Source organism: Lissotriton vulgaris, chromosome 7 (assembly GCF_964263255.1).
Source record: "Lissotriton vulgaris chromosome 7, aLisVul1.2, whole genome shotgun sequence".
In the NCBI taxonomy this organism is placed as follows: Eukaryota; Metazoa; Chordata; class Amphibia; order Caudata; family Salamandridae; genus Lissotriton; species Lissotriton vulgaris.
The window spans coordinates 1,095,909,937-1,095,937,684 of NC_141695.1; the positions used below are offsets into that span (position 1 = coordinate 1,095,909,937).

At 43.6% G+C, this 27,748-nt stretch overlaps 1 protein-coding gene across 7 annotated transcripts in view; it reads right to left on the bottom strand.

Moving 5' to 3' along the window:
- Nucleotides 1-310: 310 nt before the first annotated feature.
- Nucleotides 311-27,748, bottom strand: part of RAPGEF6 (Rap guanine nucleotide exchange factor 6) — a 985,108-nt gene continuing 957,670 nt past the window's right edge. For 4 of the 7 annotated variants that reach the window (XM_086931538.1, XM_086931537.1, XM_086931536.1 and 1 more), the window contains 4 exons: nucleotides 25,739-25,967; nucleotides 18,932-19,443; nucleotides 11,826-12,146; nucleotides 311-1,975 (listed from right to left, as the gene is read on the bottom strand). In XM_086931538.1, coding sequence (XP_086787664.1) covers nucleotides 1,950-1,975; nucleotides 11,826-12,146; nucleotides 18,932-19,443; nucleotides 25,739-25,967 — 1,088 coding nt within the window. In that variant the 3' untranslated portion in view covers nucleotides 311-1,949. The remainder of the gene's footprint in view (nucleotides 1,976-11,825; nucleotides 12,147-18,931; nucleotides 19,444-25,738; nucleotides 25,968-27,748) is intronic. The other 3 variants (XM_086931540.1, XM_086931539.1, XM_086931542.1) reach the window with 1 other exon arrangement.

Consider the following 27,748-nt stretch of genomic DNA (forward strand, 5'->3'; position numbering starts at 1 on the left):
GAACTTAAAGTCAAATTCTAATATTTTATCGACTATACTTTTATCAAAGTAGTATTTTGATGAATGGTGCCTCAAAATTTCCTCGGGGAAATCTAACAAAATCTCTGAATAACGTTTTGACTGACTTACGACTAACAAAACAAAAATACATTTGCCAAGCAGCAATTCTTGCAGTGTTTTACACTGAAAGAAATAATTCTACAAATTTAACAAACAAGGCAACTTTAAATCTGATTGCACTCAAGAAGCTTATGGCTGGAAAATGATTTAGTCATGATATGGAACACAAAATAATGCAGACAACACAAAATAATATTACAAGACTCGTTTTTACCAGAAAATAAATATGTAGTAATCTGTTTAAATTATACAAGCTCACAAATATTATAAATATAAACAATGCATCCACTGGATTTAACATGATTCCATATTAATCACCCAGAAATCGACCATTCCAGTTTGTGCACATTAACAGATTTGAATTTGTTTCTGTTAGAGCAATTTCACACCTAGAAAGGTACAACAGAGCGAAAATAATGGAATCTGAGACAAGAAATGCAAACAATGCAGAAAATGGGACATTTTGGATTAAGATTGTGTATAAAAAACGCCTTTCCTTCGAGCGTTACTTGTAAACTTTCATTTTAAATGAAATAATGTTACAAATGTTGCCTCAACTTTCAAGTCCAACTGTAGCAGTCCAAAAAAGCCTTGCCATTGTTGTGCTAGGACAGAAAGACAAATACAGTAAGTATTTCCAGTTCAATCCACATATCAATTAGAGCCTTTACTCTGGTTGGCCAAGCAAATTTAAAGCAAGGAAGCTATACACCATCGACATTTGTCCTACAATTAAAAGATACTGTACTTTGTACGTATCTTTGATCATGCAATGTGCACTGAAGACCTAGATTTGCATCAACACCCGAGAATGAACTATTTAACGTAGGCTGCATCTCCCATCATTTCAAGCACTTAATTTTCTTTATATCCACAATACACCATTGTACTTCATGGTTCATCACGACCCATAAAACAAACATTGGTTACCAGTCCTGATACAAAATGGCTTACTCATATCATCATCTTCAGCTTTGCATAACGCTCAAAAAATCCATTTCATTAATATGTGTTTGTGTGGGCTGACTCAAATGTAGCTTACTTGGGATTATGCAATTAAATACTAAAATTGGAACGTTGACCGTTAAGGTTACATTTTCTATGTTTCTAATAGTTGGGATTAATTTTTTCATAGCTCTCATGGTCTATTTTTAAGTGCTAATTTTCATCATGGGATCATAAACATGACATATTCCAAAATGACATCACCACTACATGCTATGCCTGCAAAAAAAATCTCTTTATACTTATATAAGCATTAGCCAACCAGAGTATGTACTGGAAAAAGAATCTACATTAACAGCTCCTTAATAAATTACTACATCAGGATTGTGGTTTGTGCAGAAACCCGATTTTTCATATTTGTACATAAAATAAACTTACATTTTAGAAATAGTTTAGAAAATACATGTAGGGAAACATCTACTAAAGGGGCTGTATATAGGTCTAGACATTAAAAAGTTCCCAAGCTTCAAGTGGTTCTTGACAACTGGCGGTTTGTGGTTCCAAGACACCAAGACTGGTCCCTTTGATGACACTTGCTTCGATACAAATGTTCTAGTGGTCCTTGGATACAAGGTTCTGTACATCATCATTACGAGTAGATCCTTTTGTTGGCAATGGCAAACTTTGCAATTTTATGCCAGTTAAAATTAAACATGGAACTTTTCCAGCCCATCCTAATGTCCACACGACTGGTAAGAACACTTCTTTTTGGAGATTAGTAGCAGCAGGCAGTCAGCGCTAGCCAACAGTTAAACAACATTGGTCTTCCTTCTCAGATCCACGTGATCTTGAATGGTGTTTAAAGCGTAATACTTTGCCAACAGTTAGACTGCTGAAACTTGTTCATCTTCTGTAAAGCATAAGAATAGAAACAAAAGAGTGGGTCAAACACAAAAAATGCACTGCAACATCAATTCAAGTCAACGCCCCTCATACCCTCTGTGCACCAATGGGCAAACTCTAGGACAAGAGACACTTGCAATATCAGATTATTAAAAGAATTACTTTCAAATTAGAGAGACCAAACAACCCACCACCACTTACACATCTTGATTAATTGAAAATGACACTTTAGAACGTTCCCTAAGAAGAAAACTGTCCATTTGTAACGAGGCATCAATAGAAAAAATGCACCTGGACTTGCAAACTGTATCCTGTGTATAGCAGGCATACATATTTTTCTGGATATTTCTGTCAATTTTTGCTTTAAAGAGAAGTGCAAGATATTATCAGAACTGAAAAAACAGTGCTTATTGTCGGAACTCTTTTACAAATATTTCAGAAAGATTAGAGCAAAAACATGCTCAAGACCAGTGTTTCTCATTTGAAACAGACTAATATGGTGGGACGAACAGAATCGCATTTCAGTTTGTGGGTTTTGCCAAAAAGAAAAAATACTTGAAATGTTGTAAGCGGTGTGAAGTGAAGATGTAAGAATTCATGATAGAGCGGGTGGAGGTTGATAAGTTATGAATGATCACGTGATAGGTATTATCTAACACACAATACTTAACTCAAATGGCCACTGTCAGGCTGGTCAATATATTTCAGATTCTAAAAAATAAAACAATCCAGGAAACAGAAATGCATGATCATCTAGTCATGTTGAAGCAAGACAGTATATAGAGGGCAAAGCCACTTCTTGTTGCTCGGTTTCTCATGCACATTTTACAAGTGGGCTGATGAAACAGTGCATTTGGGTGCTCCTTTAGACATCAGTTTCCCAAAAACACAACTAAAAGGCTACCGCCTACAAGCAAATGAGGTAAGACAGACGGAGAACCAGTCCAAGACATTTCAGAAAGGACTCAACTCAGTTTGCTAAATGATCTCAGGACCATCTAAGAACTTCAAACTGAGAGATTCCACATTTGAAAGCAAAGCAGTTTTTCGCGAGTTCCAGTGCACTAGTCTTGCACGGAAGAATTTATTTAAAGGGAGGGACATAATTTTACCTAATATGAAAGGCTGGTATTAGAAAAGGAAGCTCAACCAGTTAAAAAGAGGCACAATTTCATAATTTTCTATATGTTTAAGTGGGCTTTATCACATTAGCAGGTGATCTGTTCTTCACATTTCTAAAGCGAGAAAATGCGTCCATCCACTAATTTCAGTTTCTGTCTTTAGAAAGTAATGTTCACTGTCACAATAGGTATACTCCTGAACAGGCCCCTTCTAGAGGTGTAATTTGCAGGCTTCTGGTTTGAAATAGGTGTTAAACAGACTACGAATGGCGAGTTTTAGGTTTTCAGGACCTATATGAAAAACCATACACAATTCTCATTATATTTGGAGAAAAAGCTAGTAATGCTGGCCTTTCGCTACGAAGAAACTGTTAAAGACAGCATTTTTCTCATCATATGCATCAGCACTAGATTTTTTACATGTGTACTCGCTCAATCTTTTTTCTTCAATCATTTTTATAGCGCAAATATTTAGGTATTTGGAACAAAATTGTGTCAGATGGGAGATGAATGCAATGTACTGCCCTGCAGCGGAGTTAAGGTGGAAGAGAACAAGCTTGTTCAAACATGGATACTAAACAACATTTGTGGATCTGCTCGGAAAAATAGAAGTGATCCTCAGCTTCTCTAGTCTATTCAGTGGAGGAACTCTCACTGGTGAAGTTTCATTTGAATGGCCTTTCACACCAAGTCACAACCCTAAGACCAGGGTGGTAATTCACAAAGACCATAAAGCCTAAAGACAAATGCTCCACATACAGGCCCATCTCTCTGCTCAATGCGGAGCCCAAAATCCTTGTCAAATTACTTGTTACTAGGCTCATTAAGGTCATCAGTAATTTGGTACACGCGGACCAATCGGGTTTTATGCCTCACCGAAACACAGCCCTTAACCTGTGGCGAGTGCATGGAATATTGGGAAGGGTGGACACGATCCAGGAGGACACAATTATACTTTCCCTAGATGCCTCAATGGCCTTTGACATTCTTGAGTGGCCTTATCTAATGGCGGTGCTTGAGAAGCTAGGATTCATGCTTGTTTTCACGTCCTGGATACGGCTGCTGTATGCCACACCTCAGGTGCAAGTAGTGGTTAACAATAAACGCTCCAGAACTTTTGAATTAAGCTGTGGTACCCGCCAGGGGTGACCACTATCACCCTTATTGTTTGCCCTATCCCTGGAGCCCCTAGCGGCCCGGATCCAACAAGACCCCGTTGTTTGCGGGCTGAAATGGTCTCACTTTATGCAGATGACATACTTCTTTTTTTAGCCTCCCCGTAGGTCGCTTAGGTGTATCCTTGATATCTTCCCGGCTTTTGGGAGACACTCCGGTTTTTGGATTAACTGGGATAAATTCATAATGTATGTGCGCAAGGGAACTCCCCCCAGTTTGCCCGATGATTGTCCCATCCAGACCCCCGATGGTGGTTTTCGTTATTTGGGAATATTTATCACAATTGACCCCAAACTACATTTCGAAAGAAACTTGCGCCCACCTCTGCAAAGGCTGCGGCGTGATATTGCCACTTGGAAGACACTGCCTATCTCTCTCTCCTCGGAAGGGCAGCTCTCTTTACGATGATTTCGCTACCCCGTTTTTTGCAAGCACTACAGAACGCCCCCAACCCAGTACTGGCTAGTAATTTCAGGGAGCTTGAAGGGCTACAAACGGAGCTGCTCAGGAACGGACGACCCTGAATAGCACTTAACAACTGGTCCTCGAATGGTTTGATGGCGGTATAAGCCTCCCGGATATTAAAAAGTATTAATGGGCTACCCACCTCATTGCTGTCACCCAGGCCACATACCGCGGCCCACATGACCCAGGATATGCTATGGACAGGTGGCATCTCCCGGGTGGAAACTATAATAATGCATTATACACATCCCACAAGAAAATTTTCCTAACTGGCCCAACTAGGCACACAGTACAGATCTGGCGTGATGCCCACAAGAGTCCGGGGTGGAGTGGTAAGTTGACCCTGGCCACTCCATTATGGGACTCGGAACGTCTGGGACACTTGAGGGCCTCCAAAGGTTTTGATAGATGGGATCTCATTGGCATATCTCGTATAGGAGACCTTTGGGCCACAGGGGAGGTGGTGGAGTTTCAGAAACTACAACAGCAATACGAGTTAGCAGATACAGAGGCCTTTCGCTATTTACAGATCTGCCATGCCCTATATAATGCTATACCGAAGGGCACGTTGCTTGATAGGCTCCTCGATGGTTACTTCTTGCAAAAATCGTTCTCTCTTACTTATAAGAGAGAACACTCCTGACCCCCTTGGGAGCTTTAAAGATTGTTGGGTAAGAGACCATCTTGATATTGATGAGGACGAGTTGCGGGAAGCAGTGGTCTCCCCCCGAGAAATGAGTATCTCCGCAAGATTGAGACTTGTCCAACTCAAGATCCTTCATAGGATTTAGGTCACAGGGCCTCAATTGGTACGCATGGGGAGGGGGGACGAGGGTGAATGTCGTCGAAGATGTGGCTAAGTGGGCACATACATGCACATCATATGGGGCTTCTGACCACATCCAACGTTTCTTGCAAGGGATACATATAACTTTCAGGGAAGTCTTAAATAAAGACATACTTCCCGAGGCTAAACGGGTTCTCCTCAACACCGTGGAGAACACCTGGGTGACACTGGACCTCACTGCCGCAAAACAGGATATTGCACAAAAATGGGGGGTCGGATGTCGCACCTACATTGTTACCATGGAAAAAGAACCTAGACTGGTGCATGTTTAGAGAGAAAACAGTATATATTGCACAGGGATGTCCAAAGAAGTGGCCCTCAATCTGGGGCAAATGGAATGCAGAAGCTGAGACACTATCCCCTTGAGTCGGAACCACAGCTATGTCTTGTTCTTATAGGCCCACTTTCAATATTTTGTATCTCTTATGTGATGAAAGCTTTATAATTCGCTAATGCAATGCCCATGTTTTGTTATTCTTTCAATAAAAAGATATTTAAAAAAAAAAAAAAGCCTGCCAGTCAGACAAAACGACCAACAGAGAAGACATGCGACAGAGTTAAAGGGAACGCCCACAGTTTCTATCCTGCATTAGGAGGGGTAGAGACATAATGAAACAGCGCCAATAGTCTAACTACATTTGTTCAGTATGCAGTGCACAAAATGCCTTCTCCTCGGCCAAGAGCAATTGCCACATCGTTTAAACACTGATGCTTTACACGTACAATGATTCTGAATCGCGATATGCACATAGGCTGTAGCACTACATTAAGTAACCATAATTGGGCATCACAAGTAGCATTGAGTATACAGGATAAGAGAAAGGCGCTTGATGGTGAAAGTTACAGTAAACCTAGGATTAACACAGGTGTAAGGAGGATCTTGGACTTTTGTTACAAAGAGAATCCCATACCTAGAAAATAACATAGCAAAGCAATTGTTAGGTAAGATGTCTGAAAACACGAACCCAGAAGACTGGCATTAAATCAGCAATAGATGAGCTGCAACTGAAGCAGCCAGCCAGGATAGGGGTTAAGTATGTAAGGTCGTTTTCTAGGTGAAATTAGCATCAGGAGAATTAGTCATGGATGCAGATGTGGAAGAATCCCAGTGGAGAATGTTTAGCTAAATTAACATTAAGACTAAAGGTCATCAGGTCTTGCCAGAAAACCGCATTAAAAGATGACCAGTGGATCAGATATAAAACCAGAATCAACCAGAGGCACGAACAACCACTGAAGAACATGAAAAAAATCAAAGGCACAGAATAATATTTTCTGAAATGTAAGTGAACCCTCAACAAAGAAATACAATGTATAAATCCCCAGAATCTCTTGCAGAACAGATCTGCAGCACCAGTGATAGGAATACTCATTATTATTTGTTTTGTAGAGTGTGTACCACCTCAGCTGGGTTTCTCAGCTAAGCAACAACAGGGCAAGAACCAAAATGTAAGAGCCAAGTTTTGAAAGTTTGCGCAAGCCACAGAAAGATTTGCACACTTAGGGAGATGAAAGAGCAGTCGGGCCACTGCTTTCTGAACTACTTGAAGGTGTCTAAGAAAAGCCTTATCCGAATATGGCTCGTGACTCGTTCACAACGCAGTTGTTAGAACGACCGCGTTGTTACCACGCAATGCCATTACTACGCAAGTCATTACATCGACTTGCAGTAGATGGTGCGCTAACATTAGAAATTTATAATTTACTATTCTAACTCCAGCCTACACAACAGTAGAGAAGGTGTTGGAATAGTAAACTATACTATTCCCTATGTTAGTGCGCCATCTACTAAAAGTCGATGTAATGACTTGCGTAGTAATAGCAGTGCGGGTAACAACGCCGTTGTTGTAACAACCACGTTGTAATGGCATTGCGGTGTAATGACCGCGATGTAAAGGTCGTTTACCAGACTCTGAGCATTCAAAGTATTGTTTTAGCCACTTAAGAACACCAAAGCAAGTGAAGGCAACCTTGGTGATTGTTGATTCATCAGGGGTTTGTCATCTAATCAGAAACCTAAGTTCTTAACCACTGGGACAGGATAGGGAGCAGCCCCTAAAGCCTCCAGTTAGTACTGGGGACCCCAGAGGATAGGTTGATTAGCCTCCAACAGAATTTCAGATTTGTTTCTATTAAGCTTGAAAGAATTATTGTTCGTCCAGGTTCCCACTTTTATGAGGCGAGAGTTAAGGGCATTTGATTAACAGTCATCTTTGGGGGAAAAGTAAACAATGACCTGGGTATTGCCTGAGTAGGAAAACTAAGTAATACTAAAGATTTCCACAAAATCAGCCAAGGGATGCACATAAATGTTAAACAGGGTCGGACTCAACGCCATTCCTTGTGAGGACAGTGGGAAGAAGTTAGAGGTATGCATTTTTGTGAACATTTGGAAAGAGTGATCGTGTACAAATGATCTTAAACAAGCCAGGGCCAGATCTTGTATACCGATGTCCTCTAGTCTTTGAAGAAGTAACTGGTGTGCAACCTTATCAAATGCTGTCCTCAGGTCTACTAAGATCAGAGCCGCATTGCCAGCCCTATCAAGTTAGAGCCTGAGATGTTCAGTGACACAGATTGAAATGGGTGGCAGAGACCATTGGAGTCACAAAAGCAGAAAGTTTCTGATTTACAAGCTTTTCCAAAGTTTTAGCCAATAGAGGCAGAAGCGAGATCGGACAAGAACTGGACCAGGGTAAATAAACAAGACAGAGTTTCTTCAAAAGAGAAATTATCATTGCGTGTTTCAGATTTAGGGAACAATTCCTTCCAATAATGAAGAATTCAGAAGATGAATTATAATGTGAAAGAATTGGAGGCACAACTTACTGAAGTAAGTAGGAGGAACAGGATCCCATGGAGAGCTGTATATGATGGAACTTAGAAAAGAAACAAAACTATGGAGGTCTATTGGGAAAAACAAGTTCAGCAAGCCGGATGAAGTAGCATGGCGAAACCGACCAATTACTTGCCTGCAACGGACAAGAAGGCTAGATACTTGGCACCAGAGAGGCCGGGATATCGGCCACTTTTTTGCACACACAAAAAGTCGGCCAAATCATCACAATGCTTCTGCAAAAGTATGACAAAGTGAGAGAGCAGCAACATCCGTCAGGGATTTGAAATAGTGTTTTATTGCAGTTCCGGCCCTGATAGAGCAACATACCTTATGGCAGTTACTTATATTTAAGTTTGTTATCCTCACAATAGGTTTTAAGCCAGATCCTCTCTAGGCGCTTACAATTCTTTTTGAGCTCATATAGAGTATCATGAACCGGGAGAGGCAGGAGGGAGGTATCTAAATTTGGTCCTGGATTTTAGAGGGAGTGCACAATCAAGAGACTACCTGACCCAATTATCAATGGTGAGAGAGTTGTTGTCAACTGAACGTCGTAGCGCAGGTACCGAGGCCAGGAACAGAGAGCTAACAATGGTGGAATTATAATTTGGACCAAAGCCGTAACCTGCTAACATGCCCAAGTTACTGGGCCTTAGAGGAAGTGGGCAAAGCAAAGGAGAAAGGTATAGCATAATGATAGGACCACACCAATGGGATTGGGCAGTCTACCGACATTCCCCTTAAGATTAGAAGGATCGAGTAGATGACATGCTGCATGAGTGGGGGAATGGTTAAGTAGACGGACATTCAGAGCCTTAAAGTCATCCACCAACAAGGAGGCAGACCTACAGTTTATATCATCAAAATGGATGTTAAAATCACCTAAAATGGTGAACTTGGAGTATTTAAGATTGAGTGAGGAAAGGGCTTCTGACAACAAAAAGAGCCCTAGCTACCGGATGGACCCGGGAAACAATATATCAGAGCACCAGAAAAGCTGACATTTTTGTTAGGCCAGGGGGAAAAATGGCCCCACAATCTGACAGAGGTAGTTTTTCAATTGTACATTGGAACAGCACCCTAAAGATGATTGCAACCCCATTGATTGAATGGTTAGAGCGGCAGACCCTGATGCAGAAGTCTAGCCCGGGACCAGGGTTCAATTCCCCGCCTCGGCGGGTCTTGGGCTCAAAAATTCCACGGACTCGATAATTCTCGCCTCGGTGCCTATTCCAATCATGGAGTCCCACTCTGCAACTCTGGGCAATAGCTTGCTTAATCTCCACAACGGCCCCCACAACGCTAAGGATGCCTGGCCTCCACCTTGGGGGTGCCCAGGAGTGGACACCTCACTGGGAAAGCCAGGATGGGTTCCACAGCGGTATTCGTACAAGCGCCTTGAGACCCTTGCGGGTGAGTAGTGCGCTATACAAGTATCAATTTACATTGATTGGTCCAGCCTCACCATGCAACAATTGGTAGGCACTGCAACAATAATACAATTTGCAATAAGAATTTACATCACCATGTGTCTCTCGATGGAACGAGGGAGCTCAAAATGGAAGTGGCTTTGGAATATAGGTACAAATGTGTCATGAGAAGTTAGACTGAGATCAGTGAAGAGCAGGAACTGGACATTAAGTTCTGATTCAAAGGTGGTGGTAACTGACAACACATTAAGTGAAAAAAGTTAGTACTTCCAAAGCAATTATTTGATAATCAAAGACTCCAAAACAAATAAGCTAGTTGATTTTCTGTTAGAGGAGTTATAAATTAAATGTGAACGAAGCAGACAGCAATTAGAACAGATCAGGTTAGCAAACACCCAGCTATAATACACAGCAGCGCATGCACAAATACTGAATACGTTTTTCCTTCAAGAATTGCATAATTGTGTCAGTTACGTTAGATGCCTAGAAGCCTGAGAGCAAAGCAAGCGCTACATAAAAGTATGATATGGTTGAAGAATAGATTCTGTGCATCAACTTTTGCAGCTTCTACTATTGTTTCTTGTAAACAATTATATAAAATGTCTACACACGATGCTTAGCAATTGTGAACTGGACTCAAACTTAATAAACGCAATGAACACTTAAAAATACAGCATGGTTAAGAAAACATTGGCAAACACGATCACTCTTATTTCACACCCACAAACTGGCTTCTGACAGCTCATATTAGTGAGGGGAGAGAGCATTATTGTCCCATCAATGCTCTCTGTCCCGAACACTCGTCATAAAACTTTCCCATCACCCTCAACAGATATTTTTGCTCCATCTTCTTTAACCATAGCACTGCCCAACTTTTTGAAACCGGCCCCAGTATGCAGTTTTCCGGTCCAGGGAAGACATGGCTTGGCAGTTCGGGCTGGACAGTTTCCATGAGGCACAGGGTCAGACTGATTTGCATATAGCTGGGTCTGAACTGGGGTGGCGAAGTGAGCTAAAGAACGATGATGGATTTAATCCAGATCTGTGACTGGGGGTGAGTGTCTGAAAAGTTTCAACACTCCGACCATCATCTCCTTCTATTAACTTTTGGAGCTGGTCTGAGCTGGACAGAATCTATTTTCTGAATCCAACTTCTGAGTTCTAAGCAACATATTTGGGTTTCTGACACATTTTTCTAAATAATCGCATTCGTAAATATTTTACTGCACATCTGTAATGCTTTGTAAATAAGAAGCACTGCTTTCTGATCAGTCACAATCAGATGATTCATAATGTGGATGCCTGTCTGGCTATAAGTGGGAGCAAACTATTTTTTCCAAATTAAAATTCTACTCTTGTAACCTTAAACTCTTTCGGGTTCTCTGATACGAGAGTGGCTTCACTTTCGTGGTATTGGGCAACCCTATCCCTTGGTCTTTTTTCAAGTGAGAAACACCTGGTGTCTCTCGATGGGTTAAAAATGGACTACTCGCGCATCCTTCTGGCCATAAACAAAGGATTAAAAAAACCACTCACACATTGTTTCATTACATGAAAGCCTCTGTAAACGTTAAAAACAGGTGCAGTACCTGGGAAGGATCAGGATGAAGCCCTTGTATAAAGGGTAATATTAAGATTTGAACACAAAATGCTATCTTAGTGCTTCACGCCCCATGAAGATAGACCACCCACAGAGCTCCCTGCTAGGTTCACTGGTGCAGACCAAACCATGTCAGCATATACCCACGACACATTTTTACAGGAGCCTAACTGTTTCCAACAGCAAACCTATTCAGTCCCTCTAAATGTCATACCAGTTAATTACCCCCAAATCTAACTTTATCGTATGTGCCAATATTTTCTATCCAGCTATATAATAAACATAAAACATGAAATAAAATGAAACCAAAGCTGTAAAACAAACATTTTGTAGAGTAAATACTTTACTAAATATCTAACAAGTTAGTAACTTCACATACCATCCTCTTCACTATCTGCAACGGCCATATCGGTTAGCTTAGGATGGGGCAGTTGCCGGGTATGCCACTGAGGCCGTGTTAGGATCTTCGGTTGTACACAGGTCACAGGTTCTCTACCCAGAGACGCTGATGAAAGTCTAGAGAGTTCGCTGTGTACCATCTTTGACCTCTGCACTGCCACACTATAGGCTGGAGGTTTTAAGCGTGGGTGGTGGGGTGGTCCTTCTTTTATGTCCGCTAAAGTAATTCCCATGTATCCCGGAGGGGTGGGCGGTGGATCCCTATACCTATCGTCCTTCTTTGGTGAGGTGACACAGTACACTGGCACAAAAGACAAGCGATGAAATGTTAATGGGGAAAACAGAAATGAGAAAATTAAAATTCAAAACAATGGAATGTTACAAGGCAAAACACAAATCGCTTAAACAAAAAAGCAAATGGAGGGAAAGCTGGTTAAAATGACAGCAGCAGATTTGGATGTTTAGTCTTTTTTAATGTTACTGCACTTTTTAAGTTACTTCTAGCTGAAGCATACTGCTCACGTTCACTATCATTTAACTCTGGGGTCACAAAGATGGCAAGTATGGCCTAATGGGTAAGGATTTACGTACTAAAATGCAGGATTATGACATTGAAACAAACTCAAATTACACAACTGACGAGGTAAAAATTGCATTCTTTGTGATTATAAATACACATTCGTTCTAGCTGTGGTAGCTTACTGTACTTAGGCCAGATCAACGCTCAGAAGCCTAAAGCAGACCTAACGGGGCGTGGCCTTCTCCCCAGGATTTTGTCGGATACGTAGGCACAAAAACGCTCATGTTTGTGTTAATAAACACAATAGCAAAATCGTGGGGATTTTCAGATATGCAAGCTTATTACATCAAAGCGCTGCTGGAAATTCTACCTTATGAACATCATGTCATGCTGGTGAAGGTTTCATCATGAGAGAGCTAGAAGGTAAAGTCCTAGACGCACCACAAATAATGACTGGGCTAGAAATGGTAATGCTAGGTTTTTCCCATTGTCTTCTCCTTGAGGGGAGATTCAGGTTTCAAAGGAAAATTAATTCTCCATCCCTTAAATTAGGCTACCAACATTAGCCCTCATATGAGTTGGGATAGTTTATGTTTAGACAACGTCCCACTGGAAGGTAAAAGAAGAGAAGCCGGCATCACCCAATAATATACCAGAAAAGGGCACATATAATACAGGAACTGGAGGCTACAGTGCAATACATAACAGGTTATACACGCCCTTTTACGTCACTTATTCCAGCCACAGAAAAGTGTCTGGACACATCTGCCATGCAGAATGTCTGAGTAGGGGTGAAGCCTCTTTTGTGATAAAGTGCTGTGCTACTATAATATACTTGGTAACAGCCAGTGGACCACCACACTAAGCTAGGCCACCTAGACACCAACTGCGCCTTTCCACTCAGAGTAGCACTGAAGGGCTGGCCAAGGGCGGAACATAACGATCCGGATTGGCAGAGACACCATTACATTCCATGTTTAGAGGAACATGCTAAGGTGTGCACAGGGCCTGTCATTCAACTAAAGAAATACCACAGTTTTCAGTGGCCTTAATATTACCTTTCTTTGGGGCATCTGAGTGTGGGAATTAGCTACCAATTCCAAAGGTACAACAGTAGGCAAGCCCTGTGCATGGATGACTTGGCTTGATCGAAAACCAGTTCACGCAGATAATGGAGGCGCACCTCAGGCTCCCAGGCGCACTGAGTAACTATACCCCAGAGGCTGAATCAGTCATGAAGCAGCAATCTCAGCCATCCAAGCAGGTCTCGCACTAGAGAAAATTAAAGATGGGTTTGTGAAACTCAAGATGGTATGAGCTCTCCACCAGGAGACATGCTGGCGGGGTCTACTGGATATTGTAAAACCTTTGACGGGCGCTGTAAAACCAGCTCTCCTTAAAACTGTGCCTAACCAGTATTTGCTTGTTTCAGTAGACAAACTCTGCTTTGAACTGACTATCAATGTGGGCTGATGTTTGAAACAAGCTGTCACTGTCAGTGCATACTGGTTAGCTGTGTGAAGGAATCTCTTCTTTAAAGAGGGTATTAACTGTGAACAAGGGTTGGGAACGCTTTGTATAGAATGATTTAGTAGTACAGCATGCTGTGAATGGTTAAACAACGTTTCTGACTTTATTAACCGCATCGCTGCGGCACGAATTCCCCGCCCATGCTGACTCCGCCTTGCGCGGGCGGAGTCATGACGGAACGGTTCCGTCATGACTCCGCCTTGCGCGGGCGGAGTCATGACGGAACGGTTCCGTCATCCGCACAGCTCACCCGACGTGCATGACGGAACAGTTCCGTCAACAGCATCGAAGGGGTTAAACAAGTTTGCCAATCCAGCTTCGGTTCTACATTTCTTGCAGGGGGCCTCAGTCTGGGCCATTGACCACTCTTTTGGTCTCAATAACAGCTTAAGGGGCAAGGGCTGGAACCCACTTGTTCCCCGTAGAGCTCCAGTTTCTCCCCCTGGAGCTCCAGTTTCATAAACACGCTCATAACCAGACTGGAATTCACGACCATGAACTAGGCAAACCTCATTAACAGATTAGACTGCTGGCTTGATTAGAAGCAAGCCTATTTTCTAGTTATACACCTAGAATGCAATTACTTAATCGCCATGGGTTGGAGTCCACTTGTCCATGCCATGAAGGAAGCAACTATTGACGTGAGTAGATGCATAGGTCCAAGAGAAATAACCTGGCCAGAGATAATTCCATCCAGATTTTGACAAGGGGGTGGCTAGGTCAGAGGTTGCTAGTTAGATTTCTCATAAATAGGTGAACAGTGCAATGTATTACTTCACAACCAAAAGGGTGTTTTTGATTTCATAAGGCCCAGCCTACTCAATGTGCCCAATTCAGAGCTATAAGATGGTGTCTACCTATCAGATGTCGGCACTGATATATTTCTGTTATATCTATAGGAGGCTCTTGAGGCAGCTGGCTCTAAGTCAAAGAGAAAAACCAAGTGAAGAAGGTAATGTCAAGAAGCACAGAGCAGATGGTCGCCGCTCCTGGTACTTGACAGAGTTATATGGTGATCCAGATGATTGCAGTGCAAAAAGCATCCACAGGTAGATGACAAAAGTGAGTGCTGCATGCTATTGCCCCAGACATCCCTACAGCAGGACCCAAGATGATAGTAAGGGTGCCTGTTAGCCCAACAGGCAGATGGAAGCCTGAGCAACTGGGGGCTTACCTGGCAAAACTCTGTCCTGTGCAAGAATTCTCATTCCTGGACTATTGGGTCATACAGATGACCACATAGAAGTTGTAGCAACAGATGCAGTGACATCTTGATTTTACTAGGCTAATCATACGAATAGACAGCATAGGTCTGGTCATCACTGGCTGCTCTTGAATCGCCATATGGTAATTCCTTACCTTGCCTACTAAACCGTAAACAAAGTTTTTCTCCAAATTGGTACGGTCTCGGTCATTTACTTCCTTTAAATTCATTAGTTCAGCTTGTACAGTATGTGTCTGGTTATGGGGTGTATGCGCCATGTTGTACTTTGCAACATGACAATGGTTAAATCATGTCAAGGAATGTGATCTGACAGGGGATTGGTCTATATTTCTTCACTGCTACATTCCAGGGAGCTTACTTCTTTCTCCCTCTTTTTTTTCTCTAGATTGTCTAGTAACACTGTCACACACTGTAAATTGGGTGCGGCTAAGCTCTTCTGTCAGAAAGCCCGGGCATTGTGAAATGGTAACGAAGTCAATAGGGTGTTTGCATAGATAATAACAATTCTTACCCGATGTTAAACCGATCATCCTTACGGTGTTTTGATCCAACTGTTTGCCTCTGATTTTAGCTGATTCTTTTTGTTGACCTGAGAACTTCGAGCACTTTACCACTACTAACCAGTGCTAAAGTGCATGCACTTCTCCCATAAACATGATAACATTATTATACCGGATTGGCTTGTTGTGCTGGTAAGTCCTGTGTAAAGTGATGAACCACATTACCAGGGCCTGTACTTCAAATGCTACTAGTGGGCTGCAGCTCTGATTGTGCCACCCACAGAACTAGCCTGTCAAACCTGTCTCAGGCCTACCACTACAGTGCCTTGGGTGCAGTTTACTGCCACTTCGACAAGGCCTTTAAAACTACCTGCCAAGTCTCAAACTCCCCTTTTATTACATATAAGACACCCCTAAGTTAGGCCCTAAGTAACTCTCAGGGTAGGGTGCCATGTGATTAAACGGTAGGACATGTACCTGTATGTTTTACATGGCCTGGTAGTGACAAACAGCCTGTTTCATTTTTCACTACTGTGAGGCCTATCCCTCTCAAAGGCCAGCATTGGTAAAGCCTTAATACACCTTTAAACTGCAATTCATGATCAGAGAGTGGTAGCTTTTTCATGTTTGCTATGGCTGGAATAGATGGTAATGCTAAATCATCCTTACTGGTGAAGATGAAGTTAACATTACTGTTTTAGAAATGTCATTTTCAGAAAGTGGACCTTTCTCTGTACTTACTGCTCTGTGTGCCTGACAGCCTGCCTTCAATACATGCCTGGGTTGGGTGATGGCTACACTTTGTGCATTCCGACTAGACAGCCAGGTCTCATCTGCATTCTGAGCACATCTGCAATTTGATGGGTCTTCCTGTGCAGGAAGGAATGGGAGGGCTGACACACGTCAATAGGTAGTGTACACACACAAAGCACTGATTTACATCCCAGGGTTAGCCTGGCAGACAGGACTGGGTTGAAATGAATTCTTGTGTACTTCAGAGAGTTCCTTTGAAGTCACCCCCTACCTCAAAGGCACTTTTGAGTATTGGGTCTCTAACCCCATAAAATCTGACACTTTTGGATCGTATGACAGCGGTTCCACGGCCTGCGCGGCTTGATGATGACACATTGCATTCACTTCAACCGAGCTCAATGCTGACGTGGGACCCTATATACGCAGCTCGACGATGACACAGTAGACTCTCAACGTCGGTAAAAGCTCAATCAAAGGTATTCTTCAGCTGGACCGGTCTGTGTCCTGTAGCTGATCTGCTGTCGATCGCGGTCGGCCTGAACTTTGGATTTGCACTGGTCCTTCGCCACCTCAAGTAACCTATTGACCGCTAGTGACTTCTGAGTACTATTTTTTATTTAATCTTTAAAAATCCATATCATGACTTCTACCTATTGGATGTACATTAGTTAAAAGGCACATATATTCTCACACATCCCAGCCCCACAAAATTAACTCCAGCTCTACTAGTCATCAACTACAACAGGGTCTTTCTAACACCGATACTGTAAATAAAAAGTGCTCTATGTTTCCCATGTATTTTTTAACAGCTCTAAGGGGCTGCTATTGAAAGTCAAATGACTTGTGAGTGTAACTTTGCAAAGCAAACATCACAGGAGTAACAATTTTTGTCACACACCAAAAAGAACTTGGAGGAACTAAAAGTCATCTTGCTTATGGCACCAGACATTTAACTTGCTTTAACAGGTGGCAATTCTTGGAGAATCAAAAAAGGAACAGTGGCAACAGATGCAGCCATCTGTTGGGCAAGTCAGAAGGTCCATTTGCTAGATTTCTGTGGAATGTTTTAAGCCAGGTACATTAAGTTGATGGCTAATTTCCTTCATTTAGTTTTGCTGAAGTGGACATTAGCCTGAATGTAAGAGAAATATTACAGGGTGGTGCCTGCATTCCTTCAAAGCAGCACAAGAGGTTTAACAAGCTAATGGATTAGGATCAGCAAATAAGCTAGTGAGACATCAATTATATTAAATGTAGGAGAAGAAGAAACGCTTGGCACATATAAGCACAATGAAAATCACTGAATTGCAATAAATCTCCTAAGCAGTCTTCACGTTCATAAAAGTGGCAACTTTGAAATGAAATGGTGAAGCCTTGTGTCAGGTTTTTAAATGATCATTCTTCATCTGACATAAGCTACAAAAAGATTACACCATAGCTTCAAAAGAGCCACAGATCCACGATCTTCATTTTGTAACCTCACCCATTCTCATGCAAGATGGGCTACTGATTGCACGCCAACTCTGGAAACCTGCGCACTGAAAAGATTCGGACGAGCTGACATACAAAAGAGACAGTGCACAAGTTGTATCAGCATTACTGGACACCTGGATGAGCACCATCTCATACAATATCTGCAAAAAAGACAATCTTATTAACATGTATCACTCTTGTGTTTGTTTTTGGAAATAATAGAGGATCTAAGACCTGATTATGTCAGATTCCCAGAACACTTCATCAGGTCATAAACACTTTGTTCACAGTGTAGGCTATTATTTAAGTGTCAAATGAATTCTAAAAGATGAGGGTTTGGCATGTTACAAGTAAACCAACCCAAGTTCTAGAATATGATTCATAAAAGTATAATATGTTGGACTTAAATGCATTGTACATATGTGTCTTGTAGTAACCTGAAGCCTAGGTATCAATTTTATCCCCCAGATGTACCCTTTTAGTGTATGTAAATTCATGAAATCATGAATATCAAAGTCAAAAAATTGATTATTCCTTAAGAGTAAATATGGGTGATCTGAAAACAAATTGGGAGAAAATGTGTGTCACTGTAAGAGTGGAAATGGTTTTACTTGAAGTTCTTTTAGCCACTTCATACAGGTACATGTTGACAATTCCTCTTACATTACAATACCCTGGCCAAATCTGTGAAATCGTTTTTGGTTCTACATGTTCTGAGATTTGTATCCATATTCATATGGAAGCGTGTGGTATGGTATAGGGAATGATGAATAAGTATAAAGCAAAGTGCCACACAGTATCAAATTATTAGGAAATCTTTCAAGAATGTTCGTTTTATGCAACCATATAGTGATAAGTTAAAGAGCACACATTTAGTACTCATTATATAAAATGGGGCTTCGTGCACATGGAGTTGAGATGACACATGGAGTTGAGATGAAACATGTTATTGGAGTGTTGCGTATGATAAACACATCTAAAGCTAGATTAGCAATCGAAAACCAGATCTGCTGCTGCCATTTCTTGACAGCTCCACATTAAAAAGCAAAACAGATGCAAACACACAAGCTTATTTCTTGGCTTACCTATAAGGCCTTTCGATGTACTTGACGTGACAGTTTTAATGGATGTGTCAGTGCTTGGCTTAGAGTCCAATACTTCATCTTGCTCTGCTGCACTGTTATCTAGTACTCGCCTCTTGATTGTCCCATAGTTGGTCTCGTAGGTATCAGACTGAGAACTGGACGAGGTCCAGCTTTGACGAGACTGATCGAGTTCCACACTGTCTTTTGACTGACTGCTATGTTTAGAACAGTTGTCAGGATTTAAACCAGAATCTTCTGTGTAGCAGTTTGTCGAATCTATCTCTGCAATAGGTCCCTCTAAATGCGTATGGCGGTACGAGTTCATGAGGTCCCAGCTCTTCTGGTTCTGAAAAGGCTGGAAGTTATCGTGAGAGTTACTGGAACAGGACGTCCAACTTCCACGACCGCTGTCAACCGCATCCAGCAGAATGTGATCATGAGAGATCTCTTCATTGCTCATGGAAGATGTCACGTAGGACGCCCTGATTGCCGCATGCCTTGCTGGTGACCAGCTAAATTTAATGACAAAATATACACATGAATAACATTCTTACCAGAGGATTTTGTTTTGTGTCACGATAAACATAAAAACAAACTGTGATTTTATCAAATGAAAAACTGAATGGGTATATTATTTGTAATAACGCGATATTCTCAGGAATCTGAAGGGCAGTAAGTTGGTCCTCACTCCAATTGGTTCTTATTTATTTAGGGGTCTAGTGCATTATGCAAACATTGAAAATGGCTGCCATCATCAATAATTTGAACAACAGAATTCATAAGACAACCTCAAGAACCAGGAGTCTACTCAAATCACAATGAGAATGCATGTGTTTTTCTCAGGAGATCCCTTCTCATATATTATTCTAAACCAAATACTGCACTTTTCTATGACAACAGCACCATTTCTTCAAGAGGCAGTCGGGAATGTAAAGATACAAACTGTTTCTTTCACATTCTTCTCCAAAAATGTATTAAAAACATGGATGCTTGCCAAATCTGAGTGTCTGCGGAGGATAATGAACTATCTCTTCTTCTGGTATTGTCGTCACATATGTCATGTTATTTAAGAATACATCTACAAGCAAAAGAAGCAAACCAGAAGAACAGGACATTTAGTGAGCCAAGATGTGGCTCTCTGGCTGCCTTGTTTGGAAATTTGCGGCTATGGTTGAAAAAGTTTACAGAGCTTTAAAGAGAGTGTGAATAGTTTTCAAACTACAACGTACGAGTTACTTACATTCGGTAACAAAGTATCTGGTAGAGACGATTCTAGCCGCAGATTCCTTAACGTAGAATTACCCCCAGGCGTGAGACTGTATCCCTCCACCCCCTCAAGACAAGGAACACATACAAAATGTTATGAAAGCATGTAGCAGGAGCATAACCCCAACCAAGAACAAAAAAGGGGGACCAGTTACAAGACAAGCAGGAACGCGAAACCTCCAAGACAACCTCAGCACAGAGTGCTACAGCCCCCCAAGGAAGAAGGGCAAGGCACGGTCAGATGACCCCAACCCAGAAGTCAGCAGAGGGGCCAAGACCCCAAGTAACAAGAGGAATGGAAGGGAAGGGACAAGAGTAAAGGCAAGCCTCAACCCAGAGCAACCAGAGCAGAGGGGCACAGGAGTACCCATAGACCAAACCTCCAAAGTGCCAAAGAGGAGGGAAGGAACAAGAACATGACAAATGACCCTCTCAAAAGAACAAAAGAATGCACTCACAAAAGACCAGCCACCCACCGGGAGGCGAGTGCAGAAGCCAAAGGTCCTTGCAGAACGGGGAGGAAGGGCGGGCCGTGAAGAAATCTGCGGCTAGAATTGTCCCTACCAGATACATCGTTACTGAAGATAAGTAAATCGTACATCTGATAGAGACTACTAGCCACAGATTCCTTAACGTAGAATAGATACCATAGCCATACCCATGGGTAAGGAAGGTCTGTGAAAGGACCCCACCAGCCTGGACATAACAGAGGGTCCCACAAGGGACCAGTCCAATGGATTGGGCGAGGAGCCCCGTCCCCCAGGCAAGGGGAAACCCCACAAGCCGAACACCACCCACCCCCAGAGGGGCGAGGGAAGAAGAAAAGAGAAGAAAAGTCCCGTTCACCCTAAACAGGGGAAACAAGGTCAAGGCCAGGGGAGGCCTAAACACCACACGTCCTTTCAAGGCAACAGAACCGCCAGCCAACGCCAAGGCAAGAAGAAGGAAGAAGAAAAACCTAGAGGGCCCAAGGAGATGAGGGAAAAGAAGATGAGTCCACCACAGTCGGAAGTGAACAGACCAGACAGAGCGGTGCCAGCAGCAATAAGCAGCCGGAAGCAGGAAGAACAGCCTGGAAGCCCCGGGAAGGTTGGGCAGGTTACTCCTGAAGAAGAAAAAACCATCACAGCCTCCAGGACAAGAGCAGCAAGGCGAGGGAATGCCCAGATATAACACCCCTGCCAAATCAGCAAGGGAATTGCATCAGCAACATACATAAACCCCATGGAGCGCAGAGGCCCGAAGGCGACCACAACTCCCTAGCACAGAGCAAGCTATATAACAGTTACCACTACCCCACATAGGGTACGTTAAATCCCAAGACATGGGAACCCACTTTGGAAGAAACTGCCGCAGCAGAGGCCAACCAAAAAGAGCCACGGGGAAAAACAACCCTGTAGAAGGCTTGTCAAGCAGCCCAAGAGAACATAAGGCCTAATCTCAGTGCCAATCTGTACAAATAACTCAAGCAAAAAGCACACAGTCTACAAGGGCCATCCAGCAGCCAACAAAGCCACAGTCTCAGCAAGGAGTACTCAAGTGGCCATAAAGCACACAGAACAACAAGGCCAACTCGCCTAAAAGGAGGTCCAAGAACCAAATCAACCCACCAGTCAATGAGGGGAAGAAGAAGAAAGAAAAGGAGGAGGAGGATGAAGCCCCAATGGCCGAGTCTGCCGGGGCATGGAATAACAGAGCGCCGTTGAAGGGAAGATCAACCAGCCATTTCCTAACATTTTCCAGGAATACACTGTCCCGAAGCCAAGCATGGCGGCGAAGTGCAACCGAAGAGGCCATGGCATGACTCAGCACCTTCGATATGTCCAGAGCAGAGCGAAGAATAAACGCCGCTAGCTCCTGGCTATCCAGCGCATTCTGCCGCAAGTCAACCTGATCAGTCTCTTGTGAATCAGCGGACCCCAAGGACTCAGCTGAGTCCCACACACAAGAGGTGGCTAGCCAACACACATAAGGTGTTAAGGGCCCGCAGAGCATCGCTGGTCGAGGCAAACATGTTGCGTCCCTAAGAGTCCAGCTAGCAGGCGTCCCGGGACGGTGGAGCCAACAGTGGCAGCAGAGAGGGAAAGGCAGTCCGCAAAAGTGGACTGGAGGCAGAGGGGTGGAGGGAAAGACGCGGTGCTCGAAGGTGCCCGTGCAGGAGGTGTTGGGGCACAGGGTCCCCCGTGGTGGGACGCCCCCAAGTCCCCATAAGAGACGAAAGGAGCGAACCCTCAAATGGAAGCAACAGCTCCCTCCCACCAGAGCTCTGGTGGAGAACCTCCAGAAGATTATCTGCAACCGGATCACCCATGCGCAAAATGCCCACTGCCGTGGACACCGCACGAGTGAAGGCCGCACCCGCCTCCGTAGGGCCCCGCGGTGAGGAAAGCAGCTCCTCTGTGGGCGACGGCTGCAAACTAAGGCAGCCGTCAATGAGGTAAAGCGGGTCGGGCAAAGGCCAGACTTAAAAAGTAGAAGGAGGGAGACCGGGGAAAAAGCCACCATGCGACGGTCCGTCTACGGTGAGGACAACACCAGCAGGCACCCACCCTCCGGAGAAGAGGGAGCGTCCGAAGACGAGTCCGCTACTCAACGTCCATCAGCGCCGTAGATTCCGAGTCCTGAGGCAGGACATCATCTCCATCCGGCGCTAAATGAGATACCGGACAGGCCTCCCCCACGTCACACAGTGCCAGGGACTGGAGCTGAGCCGGTGGGGCCAGGGGCGCCGACTCGACCTCCAATGAGGCAGCCGCCTGCGTGGAGGGACGAGGGAGACCTGGGGAGTGATGAGGAGCCCTCCGCCAGCCTCGACCCAGAATAGGACGTAGGGGGTCCGCCGACCCATGTGGCGCCGCCAAGGTTGATTCAACCTCCGACTAGACCTCCTACAAGGCAACCGCCTGCGCGGTGGGACGAAAGGGGGCCGGATGGGGACGAGGGGTCCCCTTCTAGCCTCAACCCTTAGCGGAACGAGGGGGGTCCGTCGACCCCTGTGGCGCCGCCCGGGACAGCAGCTGCCGGCGCCGAAGCGGCGTCACCTCAGCCGTAGACAAGGCCTGTCCAGAGGGCCGAGAGGGGATGTGACCCGAGCCCCGGCGACCTCCCGTGACACCACAGGGACTCCTGCAAGAGTTTGCGGCCAAGCAGAGCGCCGTGGTCAGGAGGAGGGACCCCCGAAGGGCCACACCCCAACAGCACCACATCCTCGAAGCCTGGAGCCGAACCAGTGGGCGCTGGAGACACTGCGGAGGGCCCCGCACAGTGCAAGGGATCCGCCAACGTCCCAGGAGAGGAAGGAGGAGGAGGAGGAGGAGGAGGAGAAGAAGTCAGCGAGACCTACATAGTCGCCGCATGCGTCTCCATCTGGGCTCTCGACGACGCCTCACCAGGAAACGTGGATAGGAGGACGAGACGCGGGGCAACATCATCTGCGGAGAGCCCCTGCCCCACCAACAGGCCGGAAGCCAGCCCCCGGGGACAAACTGCGACACTTACCCACCGAGGAGCGACGCTCGTGTGGCACAGGAGAGGGATGAGGATGACGACAGCCGCTTCAAAAACCTTCCTCTGAAGCTGAGCGAGGGGAAGCCGTCAACCTGGAGAGACGCACCGAGAGCAGTTTCATGCGGCGCTCCGTCCGCGGCTTCAACTGTTGGCATGCCTCACAATCAGTGGAGCCGTGATCTTCCCCAAGACACCACATGCAAATGAGGTGAGGGTCCGTCACCAACATAAGGTGTCCACACACCATTGCAAGACTTAAAGCCCGAAGATATTCACAAACTGTACCACACAGAAACCACAAACATGAAAGACAAAGGGCCCAAACAGGCCCGGAGCATAGGCCGGATCCGCTCTGCATGCGGAAAAGGAAAAACTGACATAGGCGCACCGGGGCGGGACTTATGTGACCTTGCTGACGTCACGTACGCGGACGACGCCTGGCAGGAGTCGCGTGATGCCATCCCCCCCCCGGCACGCAGGGATGCTGTGACAAAAAAGAGTGTTTCCGGATCCAGTCTCATGCCTGGAGGTAATTCTACGTTAAGGAATCTGCGGCTAGTAGCCTCTATCAGATACATATCCTAATAGCATGTATTGAAGTCTGGTAGGGGTTTAATTCAGGCCTCTAAATGTATCAATCCGGTTTCCTGAAAGACAGGTAGCCAAGACAGAGGGGAAAGCTGAGCGGAGATCTGGTTAAGTGAGAGGGGCAGGGTGCAGAATAGCTATCTCACAGGCTTCCTCCTCAAAGCATGCAAGGTGGATCTATGACTCTACTGTGATCAAATGAGGCACTGGATGCACTAGACCCTTATGGTACAGAGTGATGTGTGCAGAGTCCTAACAACTCAAAAACAAAGGACCAAAGAAACAAGAGAGTGAGGGCATCAGAAAGGGCAGAATTAAGGCCTTGGAAAGGGCAGAATGAAAGCCTTGCTCCAGAGATTCAACTTTACCATTCATTTATTTTAGAACTCTAGAATAAAAAGTTATACCAATCTGAACACACCTATTACTGACGGATTTTTTATTAAATTAAGAGAAAGTCTTATCAAGATGACAGCAGGCTGCTACAGATTTCTGATACTGCACATGTCAAATGACAACTCCACGCTCCTCTAACAAAGTGTGTCAAAGTATATTTAGCGGGCACGAAACTAGGTACTTGGAGAGGGAGGAAGTTATCAGCATCTACCAATTCACGACAAATTAAATGTCCAAAGGAAGAAATTGAGAAATACATTTTGTACCTAATTTATTACATTGGCTTAAATGTGGTCAACACTATAAAGTTGTTTTTCTTAATTAATGAGTAGGGATATGTAACAGATAGGATTAAAAGTTATCTTCCCACTGTAAACAGTGTGTGGGACACCCAAACAAAATTAATTGGACTCGTGGAAGTAGGGTGCCCAGAACAAAGTGCTCCAGATCACGTTGTTTAATAAAAAATGAGGACAATTCAGTTATTTTTCGACCCGAGGTAAGAAAATAAATAAATACTGCTTTAACTTCGAGGAGATTATAATATTTATGTTACTTCAGCTAATTATTAGCCATTGACATTCCTGAAGTACGTGCTGGAGAGGTTCCAATTCAAGGTTCAGTATCAATATAACAGAATTAAAGAAATTAAAATAACAGTACTGAAAGGAAGTCGCAGTCCTGCAGTCAAGGGTCTTTTCTTTTAGCCCCTTAAGTCTTGGGAAGAGATGTGTACAGATGATACTGATGGGGAACATAGCCTCTCTTTGGCCAGGTTTCCCATGTAAGCATCATCTTACATCTTAGGTGGCTTAGCACCCGGAGTAGGCAACGCCTTATGTCTCCAGGGGCAGGTGTAGCTGTGCTCTGAGTTAATCAGGATATGTGCTATTGTTGCGGACAACAGGACAGACAGTCAGAACCAAGCTTTAAGTGTTATAAAGTGTATTTTAGAATGGGAAATTGGAGAAATCTGAAGATAATTCATGAGAGATATTTATTTCACTTTTCTGTGTCTTTATTTAATAACAAAGGCACCCCTGATCTTACCTGGTGTAAGGTTGGCTATGGCTGGCCACTGCGTGATGGTGTTCTCTTCTTTCAGATGGTCCTGGCGAATCCATTACAATATGAGTGTGAGGTAGCAATCTCTCATCTTGGAGGGCTGCAGACATTGAGTCAACTGAGCAGTTACTGACAATGCTGGACCTCGAAGAGATCTCGCTGTGGCTGGAGTCTGAGAAGTTATCAGATTTAGTGGATGGTATGAGGGAATAGCCTAAAAAAAGCAAAATGTTCTAATTTTAAAGAAAATAAGGTAATTGAAAACAGAAATATTTGTCAAAAGAAATACCTAAAACTAAGGCAACTGAAGTTTCTGCTCACATTTTATAAAGTATTGGGTTTGTCATTCCAAACTGTGTTATTACTTCCGCAATACAAGCGATTCCCTATTTTCTAATTATTGAAATAAGATTAACAGTCTCACTGATATCCCAGAACTCCTGGCGAACCTTTGGGACACATTCCACCAGGTCTGACATTGTGGATTTATTACCAGAATCAACCATGTTATTACCCGATGTCATATAAAAAATAACTCTCAATGCAGATTTGGGCAGAAAATCCTGTTTGAAACAACTAAATGAAAACATTGATTATTGAACCTACTGTACCATTTATATAGAGGCAACACAGTTGCCAACTGCAAGGCTCAGATGACAGTGTCTTGTACCAATTGCAGGTTCCATAATCCCACCTGAAGATGTCACAAGCTTTACAAGGTTTTCCACAAGTACCAGTAATAATCCAGAGTTCAGCATAAAATGGGTGATTTACAGCCAACTCCTGATAAGCAGACTCCTATTTAGTGCTCAGTATACCACAATGACACTGAAATGCAAATCCCCTCTCCTCAAATCTAGGTAAATGTGAGTGGGCAAGATCTGGGAGGAGGGGTAGTGTTTGTGTAAGACCTTTGTTTTTAGCACCTAGAGATACATTCACATTGAATTTGAATTGTACGCATTAATAAAAATAAAAAGTAAAAGTCAATGTACTAAAATAAGGAAACAGAACACTTAATAAAGGCTTGACAGAAATTGTGTTAATCTTGATGTGAAGGGCATGAAGTGGAGAGGATCCAAACTGAAACAAAAGTTGTACCTTAACAACACATACCAATGTAGAAAGACAAAACAGAAGAACTGTGCTGCCATCCTTCCTCTATTTGCTATTGTGTTTATGTTTGTGTTGACCAGTTATTTTACCTCTAAAACGCCCCTGGAGCATCTACAACACCAGTTGAACTTATGTGCACTCGGCTGAACCCAAAACTATTTTCCTTCTTCAATATCGGACATTAGTGTTCTGCATAAACACCATTTTGGGCTAAATATACAGGTACTACATAAAACATCATCACCCCAGGACATAATTTTCACAGCTACTCCTAAATTACTACAACCTCTCTTATGGCAGCCTTACTCTTCATTCCCTCATCGAATCTTGTCACCTCACTTTAAAAACATACACAAAATCCATTAATGTCACACTCAATCAATATTATATTTGGCATCCACTATAAGTACTGTTAAACCGTGAGTCTACCAACTACACAACAAATCACTCATCCAACCTCCTGATTTCAGAAGAGCTTTGAAAGCACGCACTTTCCTGTCAAATGGCCTACTAAAACCATCATGCTTTCACTGTAAACTACACTGTGCGCTCTATGACACGTGATGCTTTAATCCCTAACACCACAATGACACAAAATCTGACTCCACTCCGAGTCATCTTCACTACGGCAAACTGTTGTCATGAACCAATTTACTGTCAAGCACTACATGCCAGGTAGAAGCAAGAAAACATACTTCCACGGAGCATCCGCCCCTGCAAAAGCAAGACTTCACTCCACACTTACTTGGTAATATTCAACGCATTTGGAATTTCCCACAAACGAAACAAGTACTAGAAGTCTACTAGTATTTAGATTAGAAATCTTAGTAACCACTGCCTGCCAACTTCTAAAACTACGTTAACTCTTACTTTATACTC